The sequence below is a fragment of the Anas acuta genome, chromosome 11 (assembly GCF_963932015.1).
Source record: "Anas acuta chromosome 11, bAnaAcu1.1, whole genome shotgun sequence".
Classification (NCBI taxonomy): domain Eukaryota; kingdom Metazoa; phylum Chordata; class Aves; order Anseriformes; family Anatidae; genus Anas; species Anas acuta.
Window position 1 is genome coordinate 11368499 of NC_088989.1, and position 13504 is coordinate 11382002.

General features: G+C 63.6%; 1 protein-coding gene across 5 annotated transcripts in view; it reads right to left on the reverse strand.

The window, feature by feature from the left end:
* The window catches only part of PLXNA1 (plexin A1), a 103566-nt gene extending 90440 nt beyond the window's left edge, over positions 1 to 13126 (reverse strand). For 2 of the 5 annotated variants that reach the window (XM_068695082.1, XM_068695079.1), the window contains exons 1-2: positions 12913 to 13072; positions 576 to 1925 (exon numbers count right to left, since the gene is read on the reverse strand). In XM_068695082.1, the coding sequence (XP_068551183.1) occupies positions 576 to 1778 (1203 nt within the window). In that variant the 5' untranslated portion in view covers positions 1779 to 1925; positions 12913 to 13072. Of the gene's footprint in view, positions 1 to 575; positions 1926 to 8256; positions 8653 to 11680; positions 11832 to 12912 lie in introns of those variants that run through there. The other 3 variants (XM_068695081.1, XM_068695080.1, XM_068695083.1) reach the window with 3 other exon arrangements.
* Positions 13127 to 13504: the final 378 nt, after the last annotated feature.

Below are 13504 nucleotides of genomic sequence, written 5' to 3' on the forward strand. Positions count from 1 at the left end.
CCGCAGCCTGGAACAAGCACAGCCAGGTGCTGGCACTGCGGGGACGGGAAGAAAAAGGAGCCAGGTGCTCCTGGATCCCCTCTCCTCCTACCTGCACGCCACGGGACCTGCTGGGAGCACCGACCTGTCCGCCCCCTTCCCCACACCTCCTGCCCCCGCAGCTCTGCCAGCCCCCCCGGTTCACATGTGCCACCTACATAGGTCCCCCCAGCACAGACGCAGCAGACAAACCTCTGTCCCTCTGAGAAACCAGGTCCTGCCCCTCCAAACCACCTCCCTTTTTATTCCTGCACCCCACAGGGGCGCCAGCACCCCATGCCAGCACACGGCCTCAGCTCGGGGCCAGCCGCTCTCGGCAGACACTGATTCAGCCCCAGCCCAGACACAGCCTTCCCACACCAAAGCCGCAGCCTCCACAAGGAATGCGACCCAGCAAGCCGAGCGCTCGGCCCCAGCCATACCAGGGCCCCCGAGCGAGCACGGATCCTCCCCCCAGGGGGGGGCACGAGGCAGGGCAGGTAACCAGGACGGGGCCCAGGGCACGGCCAGCAGCCAAAAACCGAGCGCCAACTCACCGAGTTGATGCAGCCCAGCTCCTTGTTCAAGAGCCAGGGCAGCGAGAGCTTCCCTTCCCCTCTGTAGCACGACTGGATGCGCTCCTTGATCTTATCCTTGATCTTCTTCAACGTGAAGAGGCAGAGCACAGACTCCTTGGGAGGCTTCACCCTGTTTTTCTGGCCCTGGGAGAAGATGGTGAAGAGGATATCCTCCTGCTCCGAGATGCCCAGGTACTTGGCCAGAGCCTTGCCGGGCTTGGTGAGGTACGCGTCCTGGATCAGGCGGTACTCGATGCCGTCCTGCACGCAGCCGATGGGGAACTCCACGTAGGAGTAGAACTTGGGGTCGTCCACGCAGAGGCGGACGATTTTGGAGGTGAAGAACTGCTCCCCGGTGGAGTCAGGCGAGGTGAGCTGGGTGTCCAGCTGCAGGGTCAGGTAGTAGACGAACTGCTCGCTGCTGAAGCTGTAGATGTAGTAGATGTCGAAGGTGGGGAACTTGGAGAGCGTGTCCGAGGGGATCTTCAGCTGGGACGAGACGAACTCGTCCTGGTAGACGAAGCCGAACATCTCCGCGTTCTCCTCGTTGGCCATCAGCTTGCGGCTGGACAGCGTGGGGAAGTACTCCGACTTGCCGTCGATGGGCGTCCCGATGAAGAGCTTGTTCTGCCCGTTCAGCACCTCGATGATGACCCCGGACATGGTCCCGGACTCGTTGACGCTGGAGAGGTAGTGCTCCTTGCGGTGGTGGGGCTCGCCCAGCTTGAAGAGGTCGTCGAGCCGCAGGAACTGGCAGATCCCCTGCGAGGCGCTGCCGCAGGCGATGAGCCGGTTCCCCGAGTAGTCCACCAGCAGCAGCTTGTTCACGTTGTTGGTGCTGACCAGGCCGTGCGGGCACGACTGGACGCTGGGCGGGGGGTAACACTTCTCGTTGTCCTCCACCGGCCCCGTCACGTGCGTCCGCAGGAGCGTCAGGTTGTTGGAGAGCTTGTAGATCCGATTGACGGCCCCCACGTACACCTCCCCGGTCTTGTTGTGGACCACCAGGTGCGTCAAGCTCCAGTCTGAAACCGGGAAAGTCCTAAAGGGAGGCTTGGGGCTGCCTTCCGCCAGCGGTAGCCAGGTGCTCCCCAAAAGCAGCAGGGTCCAAAGGTGGAGGGGCGAGCGGGGCTTGAGCCAAAGGAGCCGCATGGCGGCGGTGCCGCGGCCGGCCGAGGCCATGCCCCCAAAGCCCGGCCGCAAAATAAATAGAAACAAACCCAAACGAAGGGGGTGAGGGAAGGAAGAGGAGCTAACGGGACACAGTCTCCTCTGCTTCCTCCGCACTCGGCGTTCAGGGCATCACGGGCACCACCGCTCTGCTCAGCCCTAGAGGAGAAAAGGAGAACACCGGGGTTAGGAGGCTTCCCTGCAGCGGTACCAAGCCTGCTCCACCCCACCCCGCAAGGCTTTGCTGCTTCACATCCTCCTAGCAGGATAACATAAATCACCCCACCACCTCCCATCCCAGAGGAAAACCAGCAGGGACCCCAAGTGCCAGGACCCTCAGGATGCCGAAACCTCCCCACGCTGCTCCACACCACAAATCCCTTCCCGTGAGCAGCCACGTGCTTCATTCTCCCCATCCCGGCCCCAAGCACAAGCCTTGCCATGCGGGGAGCCCCAAAGCCCCCGGAGAGGGGCCAGCCCCTGCCTCCCCTCACCGAGCCCCCTCGGGAGGCGCGGTGGCCGCACGCCTGCGGCACAGCAGAGCAGAGCAGGGCGGACACATCCCCGGCAGGCAGCGGCCTCGCGATGCGCTCCGGCACACCTCCCGCATACAAATGGCCCAGCGGGGCGTAGCTGGCCCCAGCCTGCTCCTAAATCCCCCCCAGCATCCATCAGGGACCGGCTGCTAACGAGCCACGAGCGTTGCGGCGCGCAGCCCTGCACCGTTCCACCGCGGCACGTGGAAAAAAAAATCAGGGTTTGCTCCCAGCTCGTGAGCACAAAGGGAAAACGGCCCCATTGTCAGGCCGGGGGTGTCCTTGGTGCCTGGCCGAGCGAGAAATGTCTCCGAAATATCTCCGAAATATCCAGCCCCCTCCCAGCCTCGCCCCCAGTGGAACTGGCTGCTGGCACGCCGCGCGCCGAGAGGACACTGCTGTTATAGAGGCGAGGCAAATGGGGTGGGGAGAGGCAGAGGAAAAAGCACGGCTTTTGTGAATGAAGACAGACACAAATGGCACCAATTTACTACTCAAGCAGCGTGTGACCGAGCCTGCGGAGGGGAGCTGGGACTCGAGCCCAGGCGGGCTGCGTCCTCCCAGCACGGGGCTCCTCCATCGCCCGGACGGGGTGCAGGAGGCACAGCCCCAGCCCCTGCCCAAAGGAGGATCTCAAAATCGCCTTTTAAAGGAGCTGGGAGCGCGGGGAGCCCTGGCACGCTGCCTGCCAGCCCTGCCACCTGCCTGCCTGACAAAACCCAGGAGGGCTGCGGGCAGGGGGAGCGAGAAAGCAGAGCGCAGAGTGGGCTCCGAAATGCAGGGCTGCCATCAGGAGCTGCGGGGAGCATGGGGAGCTCTGCATCTCCCCACGTGCTCCGTGCAGCCTCAGCTCTCTGCTTCATCTGGCAATGGGGCACAGCTCCCCCCCAGCAAGCAGCCCGGACACCTCGCCGTGAAGCTCCCCGGCCGGGAAGTGAGCTCAGCCCTTTGTTTCCCAGCCCAGCCTGGCAGATAAGACGCTCCAAAAGCGGGCGGAGGAAAGCCTCCCCCTCCTTATCGCCCATCTCTGACTCAGCTCGTGCGGGGAAGAACCCGCTCGGGGCCCAGCACGACAGCAGGATGCCCGGCAGGGAGTGGCACAGGTAGGAACTGTGGCTGCAGTGCCAGGACCTGTGTCATCGGAGGGCAGCCGGCACCGTGCCAGCGGCAGCGCACACGATAGCAGCAAGGGCTGGCAGCAACCGCTTTGCTGGCTCCTCCGTGCCCCCGGGCAGGTCCCTGCACCGCTTCCAAATCCCCTTCGTGGACGTGCCCAGCTCCCAAAGCGCTCCGTTCCAGCTCCGAAAGCTCTCCAGCTCCGAAAGCTCCCCGTTCCTGCAGCGCTCCCAGCGCCTCCCTCCTCCCCACGCAGCAGCCTCCGAGGCTATAGCCTCGAGGGAGGTTTGGGCAACGCCGGGTGAGCACCTCGGAGGCTAAGCCAGCTCTGCGGGTGTGGAGTGAACGGGAACGTGGAGCCACCGGCCCTGGGAGTGACTCACGTGGTCCAAAGCTCACAGCCCTGCGGTGCTGTGTCAGGGCAAGAGGCTCCCAGCAGGGAGCGCGCGCCCACACCCCAGGGCACGGCGTGCCGGGACAGAGCTGTCCCTCCTGGGGAAGAGGTGACAGGAGGCAGCCCCAGCGCCCAGCACCTTCGTTTTAGGAACCTTATCAGCAAGGCCACAACCACAAGCCCAGCAGAGCGGCGCCCGCCAGCCCCTAACCGCACCGCGGGGCGCAGGATGCGGCCACGCCGCCGGCACAGAGCTGCTGCTTGGGGCAGGAGGCGGCGAGCAGCTCGGTTTCCTCCGGGGCTGCGGGGTGCCAGGGGAAGGTTCCTGCCCACGGGCACGGCCAGGGCCTCCGTCACCCCGCTGGCAGCGCCCAGCAGCCAGGCACAGCACCTTGTGCCATGCCCTGCGCCAACAGCACGGGGTTTGTGCTCGTCGTGGGGCCCTGCAGCTCTCCTCGCGGTGCGGATGGGGTAGGAGGAGTAACAGCGGTGCCAGCTTCCTGGGTGCTTGACGTGGGTGTCCCCACACTGCGCCGCCCTTTGTCCCGAAATTTCTTTTTGTGCCCATGACTTTCCCTTCTCCTCCAAGCGCAGGTGCCCCAAACCAAACACACACCCCAGCACGACTGCTGCTTCATCTGCGCCGACACCAGGAGAGGAATAACACCCCGGGCTCTGTCACAAGGAGATTTCCATCTAACCAAAACCCGACAGACACCAGCAGCACGCCACTGGGAGGAAGAGGAGCGGGGACAGGCGGTGGAGGTGGCGTGGGAACCCCAAAACCCCGCGCTGCTCCGCAGGGACGGGCAAGCGGGACGGGGAAGTCGTTTTCTCAGCACATGTCTCATTATTCATTGCTTCTATTTTCGGGAGCGGGTACATGCGCCAGAGGTCAGGCTGCTGTGACAAATCAGGGCTAGAAAGCCCAACAGGAGATTCCCAAATTAATTTAGGGAACGGTTCCTCGGGAGCTGGAAGGAGAGCAAAGCAAGGGAGAGCTGGGGCGAGCTGCGAGCAGACAGATGACAGTCTGCAGAGCTCCTCGGAGACTTCTTGCTCCTAAATATACATTCGCAGCAACTTCTCGTCCTAGTGCCCTGACACCAGCAGGGGTTTTGTACAGTAAGACCTGCTTAAAGCAATCGGCGGTGGTTAAAATAAAATAAAAGAGAAACTACAGGAGAGGTGAGCTTGCCTTCTTCTTTTCTATGTTCCCAACAGCATCTTGTCCCAGAAGCGGCTCAGGGATCGCAGTGGGAAGCAAGACCCACCCTCCAAACACAGCCACAGCGGTCCCAAATCATGGAAACCCCAAGCAGCCAGCAGCTCGCGCACACACGTGGGGTTTCTCCTCTCTCACACGCACGTAGCAGGAAACCTGCCGTCAGAAACAAAGCTGACAAAGCAACTGCGCACCCGCTAAATCCACCCCGGCCCCTTTCATCCCACGCCGGAAAGGAAATTTGGTAACAGCCTCGCCTCGGCAGCAGCCAGGAGGCCGGTGTGGCTTTAGGTGCTGCTCACACAGGACCCGGCTGCGCTGCCTGCAGCCCCGAGCTCACACACACACACCTCAAAGGGGCCGTGGGTAAAACACACCTTGAAAGGCAAGGGCTGGACAGAGCACGAGGACCAGCTCTGCTCGCTCGGGGAGCAAGGCCAGCACACTGCCTGGTGCCAACTACGAAACAGCAGCCCCTGCAGAAATTAATGGGGCCGTGGTCCTGAGCTGGTCCAAGAGCATCCCTCGCAGCAGCAGGGCTGGTGCTGAGCACCCCCTGCAGCCCCCATCGCAGCTCGTGCTGGGAACAGCATCCCACAGCCCTCAGCCCTCCTCCTCGGGGAGAAGCGGCTCTGCAGGAGCGCTGCGAAACAGGGGCTGGGAGAGAAACCCGACGGGGGGGAAAACCCTCCTGCATCACCCCCGGGAGGGCAGGAGGAATGGGATCTGAGGGGTTTTTCTGTGCTTGATCCAAGCCGCTTGCAGCTTTCAGACCGAGGGAAACGGCTCTGTTCTCACCCGCTCGCGCTGCCTCGCTGCCAGTAATTAGCGAAAGGGAGCGAGGGGAGATGCTACGGAGGAGAGAAAAGCCCGCAGGCCACAGGAGAGCCGGTCTCACAATACGCTCGGTGTATTTTTAGGTTCGTCTGCCTGGGAAAAGCCTTGCAACAATAAGAAAAGGCTGGTGGTGTTACCGAGCGGGGAGCTGCGCTACATATGCCATCATCTGCGGCAGGGCTGCCTTAACTCCTTCCTGCTCCTCTCACAGAGCTCTGGGCCGGGTCCGTCCCCTCCCCACAGCGCCATCGCTTCAGGCCTTACCCCTGGCTGCAGCCAAACCCTGATGAAATCAGGACCGAAGCTCCCTCTCCAACCTCGAGCACAATGACCTGGATCAGGGATCTCTCCCCTATCCCACCCCCCCGTCCACTGCTGGAGGGTCTCACCGAGCAGTTTGACCCTCAGCATGCAGGAGGAGAAGCAGCAAGGAAACGAGGTGGCATTTCTCAGGGCACAGCCCCCCGTACCCGGCCCATGTCACCACCAAGAGGCCGCACACTGCACAAAGCCACCCAAAGCTGTCTCACCAGAGTTTTTGGGATGGTTTCTCCCAGGTTTCTCCCAGCCCCAATAGCACAAGGCAAAGAGAGGCAGGAGGACAGCCTCAGCAGGCCCCACCAGGCACACGTACCCCTTCCGAGGGCCCCAGACACAAACCAGGGCCTCACACCCCTCACACACCTCTCCTGAGGCACAACCTGACGCTGCCCTTCCCCTCCCCCCCACAGCACACGTGGTTATCCAAAAGGCAGACCTGGGCCCTACAAGAGGCCTTCCCCACACAGCCCCGAGCCAGACACGTATTGCCAAGTGCCCCCACGCTTCCCTCAAGCTCCACAGGGCCACCAGAAGGCCCCGGTGTCCTGCCTGAACCTGGTTAACCCACAGCACCTGGACACCAGGGACCACCACAGGCCGCAAAACCCCACACCCAGACCCCCGGTGCAGGCCTGTGGTGGGGCTGCGGCTCCTACCAGCAGCACCCAGGGCAGCTCAAGGCCTCATATCCCACACCCACACTCATCTGGTGACCTTCAGACCAGGATCTCCCCTGCCCAAGCAGGCAGGGTTTGGGAACAGCCCGGCTCCCCAGGACACCACAGCTTTCCCCAAACCCCACCTGGGAGCTTCTGCTTTGTGCCGACGGAGCAGAGCCGGAGGATTTCTGCTCCCGGCTCTGGGGCTGCTTTAATCCAGCACAAATCCAGGCGGGGCCGAAATTCCTCTTTTTCCACCCGGCCCCGTGCTGCGGTCACAGGGTGAGCCAAGGCGGTGCAGGGCACACTCGGCCCTGCTGGGTATGGATAAAGCCAGCGGGCACCACAAGGCGTCTGCTGGCGGGGAAAGGAGGTTTCCCCAGACAAAACCCACGCTGCAGCCCATTCCCCTTTTACCCCCAGCCCTCCCAAGACTTTCCTTGCTGCAGGCTGTGCCCCTCACCTTGCTGTGGGGGAAAAACCAGAGGGAAAGGGCCCCAGGCTGGGCACAGAAGCGAGTGGTGCCAGCCTCCTGCCCAAGCTTGGCAAGCTGTGTGGGGTGAAGAGGGATCGAGGTGCTGCCAGAAGGGTGCTCGCCCCCTGCAAGCCACAGCGGCTGCACGGTGGCCCCGCGGTGACGTCAGGCTGCAGAGGGGCCGGGAGCCGCGTGGCTCCACACCGCGGCACACGGAGCACGGCGGAGAGGCAGGGCAAGGCCCCCAATCCTCACCCCATGAGGCCGTGCCCCCCAGGGTATCCCCCTGTAGGGCTGCAGGCACCGCCAGTGTAGGGGCTGCAAGGAGGGAGAGCCGGTGGCAATCGGAGCCCGGGGCTGCTGGAGGCTCTCGCCGACCCGCGGAGGCCGATCTCTTCGCCTGCCTTCCTGCCTTTCTCCTCCCCCATTTCTTCCCGATGACATCAGCCTGAAAAGCAGGTTCTCCCCTGCCGACCAGCCCATCGGACAGCTCCATGTCCCCACCACCATCCCGCTGGAAGGGGTGAAGCCCCCCACGGACCCCCTGCCGTGGTGAAAGCCCCCCCGGTCCCGGAGGGGCAGGACCCCGAGCGAGCACGGGGAGCTCTGCTCCCCTGGCTCCATGCAGGACGCGGCCGCTCTGGGAGCAGGACGGAGCCCCCCAGGACCCTCCAACCCCTCCTTCCACCCAGCAACACCTCCGGAGGGCCGCAAAGCTGGATTGGGACCAAGCGGGAACACAGGGCCCTGCGAAACATCCTGCACACCAGCCAAGCCGCGAGCTTATTTTTAAACTCCTAAAATATTTTTGGGTTTTCCTCTTCCCTTGTTGAAGCTCACGGTCTGCACAGGAAGAGCGAAACAACTGCCTGTATACACAGCGCGGCCGCGCACACAAAGCAAACAACTTATTGCCACTGCAATTACCTCCGATGTTATCTGCGGCTCCGACAGAGTCGGCGTTCGCTGAAGGAAATGTGGCTTTCGCATCGCCCCGTGCCACCGCCAGCGGGAGGTGATCCCTCCTGCCAGCCCCAAAATGGGACCCGGTGCCACCGGCAGCACCCCCGGTGCCCGTGCCCAGGGAGCAGAAGGCAGCGAGCACCCGGGCACGGGGCTGCGGCGTGCAGGAGATCTCCCCCCTCCAGCCCGGCTGGTGTCTGCCTCTCCCCTCGCAGGGGATTTCGTTCTGCAAGGGCTCGAATATTTTGGCACGGAAAGCGGAGGGGCTCGGAGAGCTGCTGCCCTCACACCGCCGCCGCAAGGCCCGCCTGGAGCAGGGCCAGAGGCCCCGCACGGCTGAGGATCAGTGGCCCCGGACACCAAAAAACGCGAGGGATCCGAGAAAGCCTGAAGCCTGGAGCCGGTTCAGGCGGCGAGGAATCCGAGCTGACTTCCTGCTAATGGCATGAAAACAAGGCTCCTCCTAACCCCTCGCACGCCGGACCGCAGCCCTGCTCCGGCGAACTCCGAAGCAAGCATGAATCACTCCACATTTATCAGCTCAAAACACCCGAGCAATTAACCAGATTTTTTTTTTCCCCCCCTCCAGTATAATTATATACGTTTTAATGCAATTACCACCCCTGTATTTTGTACATTAAACAGTAGGCAACCAAAAGGAAGAGAGAGACTTCATTTTCCTTGGCTTAGCATTTCCGAAAATACCGGTGGATTGCAGAGCAGCCCCGGCAGAAGGGTTTATCTTCACGGGAGAAAAGAGGGGGAGTGGATGGAAAATGGGAAGGGGTGGGAGGGATCCCCTGCAGGGAAAGCAGGAATCGCAGCACCCGTACCCGCTGCCCTCCACCGCTCGTACCTCCACGGGGAAACAGCCCCGATGCCACCGGCAGGGCTCGGACCCGGCCTCAGCTTCCAAAAATCCACCTGGTTGTGGGTTACTCAACCTCCAGAACCTGGGTCAACAGCCAGATTAAAGCTCCCGGGCAGCAGCATGGACAGCAAAGCGCGGTTAAACTGCCCAAATTGGATTACGAGCGCTCCGGGTCTCGGTGCCAAGTTGGCCGGCGGGCTGCGGGAGGAGAAGGAAGGCAGGCGCAGGCACCCAGAGCCCCGGGGCGAGCAGCGTGCTCACCCGGGCACTTTCTCCCAGAGGTAACAAAACTTCTTGGCACGGAGACCAACACGTGGGGCAGGGGGGAGCTCAGCTGCACGGCAAAGCCCTGGCCTCGCACCCACACGGACAGAGGGGTCACCCAAAACATCCCCCTCGTGCCACGCAAGGAGACCTGAGGGCAGAAAGGAGCAAAAATGTTTGCGTGCTGGGCTGCACAGCCTGGACTTGAAGCTCACACACTTGAACATCTTGACACACAGGCCACAAGGAGGAGGCTTGCCAAACCCTGGCTAAAGGGAAAAATAAACTCCGAGATGTTTCTAATTCAGGGTTTGAAATGGTGGCTTCCACCTGGAACAAAGGCTGGAGGCAGCTGCGGGATGCTCGGGCAAGGCACAGAGGGAGGCACCGCCCGGCTCCCGGCTGCGCTCCGGCAGGTCGAAGGCACACGTTTGGGCTGCCAACACACCAAAAAACAGGGAAAACGAACCACATCTGCCTGTGGCTGGCACGAAAACCAAGCCTGAGCTTCTCCCTTGAGACGTTTGCTCAGAGCTGGCTTGTGAGCACAGCCCAGGAAAGCGCTGGGGTACCTGCCTGTGCTTCCCGGCTGCGCCCTTCCCCGGGGCTGAGCTGGGGCACGGCCAGAGCCGCGTGCCACCGACGGTGCCGGAGCCCACGTGTGCCCTGCACAAACCCACGGCTGCAGCGGGAGGCTCCAGCAGCACGGCCCTGAGCGTGTCGGGGGCTGCAGCCAGCCTAGAAGGGGGTTGTCTCCAGCCCCAAGTCAAACCGGCCGCCCCGGCACTGACGCAAACGCTCGCTCCTCCCGGCTTCACGCGGCGTCATGGCGCTCAGCGCCCCGCCGGGAGAAGGGCCCACGGCCACAGGAGGGAAGGGACCGGGGCCACAAGGAGCCACGCTCACCCATCCCCTGCCGTGCCCAGCCACGGGGCTGCTCACCAGCCAAAACCCAGCCAGGAGCACCTGGATCTCTTCTGTACGGCACTGCCGGTGCCTAACGACGCAATTTGGAGACGTAATTTGGAGACATTAGCAAACCACAGGGCAGCAGCTCGAGGTTTCCACGAATACAACCCCACCAGCCCCAGTCCCAAGCCCACACAAACCTGGAACCTGCGGGCAGCAAGGGAAGGACCCAGCACTGGGCTGACCCGTGCCCCCTTCCCACAGCACAGAGGGATTGCAGCACCTCTGCCCCCTTCCCTCCTTCCCCCGACACACCAGGGGTGCCGAAGCTGTCCCCCAGGGTGCCAAAGCTGTCACCGGGGGAACCTTCATGCAGACAAAGCCCGGTGGGACCCAGCGGCAGCCGGATCCTGCAGGCACGGCTCCCCAGCTCGCAGGCAGCCCGGCGGCACGAGCGCTGCAGCACCGGGCTCCTCCGCCCAGGAATCCCCAGCTCGGGGCCGAGCGAAGCTCTCGCCGGCGGATAACGCTTCCAGCCAGCCGAGCAGCAACAAAGGCCCTGACCCGCACCGAGCCCAGAGAATAAACAGGCACAACTTTCCCCCGTTAAGCCCGATCCGATGGCCGGATCCTTCCCCTTCATGCACGGGGTGGGGAAGGCGCAGCACGGCCACGGAGCCCAGCTGCCTGGCACCACACTGACGCACCGGGAGCGGGGCTGGGGCCGGCCCCGAGCTCTGCCGGCGCTGCGGCGGGGAGGAGGGGAGGCAGCCTCGGCGCACAGCATGGCACAGCACGGCTCTTGCTGCCCTCTGCCATTTCAGCCTCTCGCCAGCCAGCCCCAGCCCCGCCGGAGTTCGGAGGAGTTTGGGTTCGTGCCGCAGGGCCCGCTGCCTTCGGCAGGGGAAGCGTTTTGGGTCTGCGGGCGGAGGCGAGGGCTGCCTGCCCTAGCTGCATGCGCAGCCCCAGCGCGCACCGAGGCTGATCGCTGTGCTCCGCTCCAAACCTTACACATCCGTAAAAAAAAATAAAAAAATAAAATAAAAAAAAGCAAAGCCAAGAGGGGAAAGTTGAGGCCCTCCAGGCTATCCGTGCTCGCTGCACAAGAGCTCCGGTACCGGCACCGCCGCGCTCCCAAACCCAACGCCCTCAAAACTTTGATTTTCCGAGCTGCACCACAAAGCCCAGCCGCCGAACGTGCACCGAGCATCCGCCCGCAGCCCCAGCGGGGAAGCGAGCCCCTCAGAGCGGGATGCCCCCGGTGTCCCTGCATCCCCCCGAGCACGGAGCCGGAGCCCGAAATTCCTCGGCACCCGCACAGCCACGGCCACCTCCGGCACGCACCCGCGCCCCGCGAGCAGCAGCAGCCGCCGCCTCCCCTCCTCGCAGCCACTTCGGAAATTATCTGTACATCATCCGAGAGGCTCCTGCCCCGCTGCTCCTCCACGTTTCTACCGCATTTCGGCCGCCGGTGCGTTGAGCCAGAGCCATGGAGCCGCCCGGCTTTGGGCTTTGCCCACTGAGCGGATACAAAAGACCCTGAGATTGTTCAGGAAGCAATTAGCCGCTGCTCGGAGGAAAATGGTGTTTTCAAATGGATAACCTTTGATGTAGTCAATAGCTTCGTCTCCTCCTTTTTCTTTTTTTTTTTATTTTCGGCCTCGCACAAAAGAAAGAGGAGGGGGGGGGGGTAAAAAACGAAATGAAATCAAAAAAAATAATAATAAAAAAATCCCGGCGAAAGGCTGGGAATTGGCTCCGCCACAGCCCTCGCTCGGCGGAGAGGGATCTGGCGGCGAGGCGGGGGAAGGCAGCCCGACAATGCAGCTCAGCCGGCCAACTTTTCTCCCCTCCGCGTCCCGCAGCCCGCACGGAGCACCATGAATATTCATCCCAGCCTCGCCAGGTCCCGCTTTTGTCTCCGTCCTCCCCGAAACCCGGCCGGGCTGGGGAAAGGGGGGGGGGGGGGAGCGCAGAAGCGAGGTCCCTGCCTGCCCTCCCCTCCCTTCCCCTCGCCATCCCTCTCCTCCTTACCCGGTGACCTTCATGTTAAAGCCCTGCTTACACCCCAGCCCCCCCCCCCCCTCCCCTTAACGCTTCCATAGGGGCAGCTCTCAGCCCTCACAGGCTGGGATTTGGGTTTTTTTTTTTAGGGGATTTTCTCGCAGCGCAGCACCGGGGGGGACACACCGGGGGCAGCACCGCCACGGAGGGGAGCGGGGACGGCGGTGGCAGCCCCCGGGGGGGGGGTCTACCCCCTGACCGGGGTGTGGAGGGGAACCACCCGCCCCCCCCCAACACCCCCAGGCTTTGGGGATCCCAAAAACCCGAACCCAGCCCCCCAAAACGCGGCTGTAAGGGGGGGGGGGGGGGGCTCCGACCCCTGCCGGCCCCGCGGGGCGCAATGCGGGGCTGGGGGGGGGGGGGGGGGGGGGAGCCGCACCCCCTCCCCATTTCGCTTTAAAATAAAAAAAAATTGGGGGGGTTGTGGAAAGCCTGATTTCACCCCAAAATAATAATAAATCAAATTAAAAAATAAAAAAACGAAGAGGAAAGTTGCCAGCCGCGTTACTCACGCCTCGGGTCCCCGCTGGCTTCAGCCCCGCCGCCAGCCATAACCGCATTCCAGCCGGGGCCCTCCTCCTCCTCCTCCTCCTCCTCCTCCTCCTCCTTCTTCCTCCTCTCCTCCTCCTCCTCCTCCTCCTGCTCCCGCTGCCCGCCGCCCTCCCTCCTGCCTCCCTCCGCCGCCGCCGCTGCCCCGCATGAATGGGCCGGCGGCGCGGGGCCCCGACGGAACGCCGCGCGCGCGCGCCCCCGCCGCCGCCACCGCGCGCGCGCACGCGCACGGCCGCGCCCCCGCCGCTGCCGCCGCTGCCACCGCCGGGACCGGGGCCGCGGCCGGGGAAAGGGGCGGTGGTGGCGCCGCCGCCGCCTCCAGGGGGCGCCCGCGGAGCTCCGCGGGGACGGGCGCGGCCCCGCCCCGCTGCTGAGTCTTAAAAGGGCGATGGAGGGGAGGGGACTGGGGGCTTGGGGGGAAGGGGGTGGGCGAGGGTGGTGCTCAAGGGGTTTTCAGGGGGTTTTCAAGGGGGGTAGGGGGCGCCGCCCCGGGGTTTGGGGTTGCTGCGCCTCAATGTGGGGTGGTGGGAGTATGGGTGGTCCCTGGTGTAT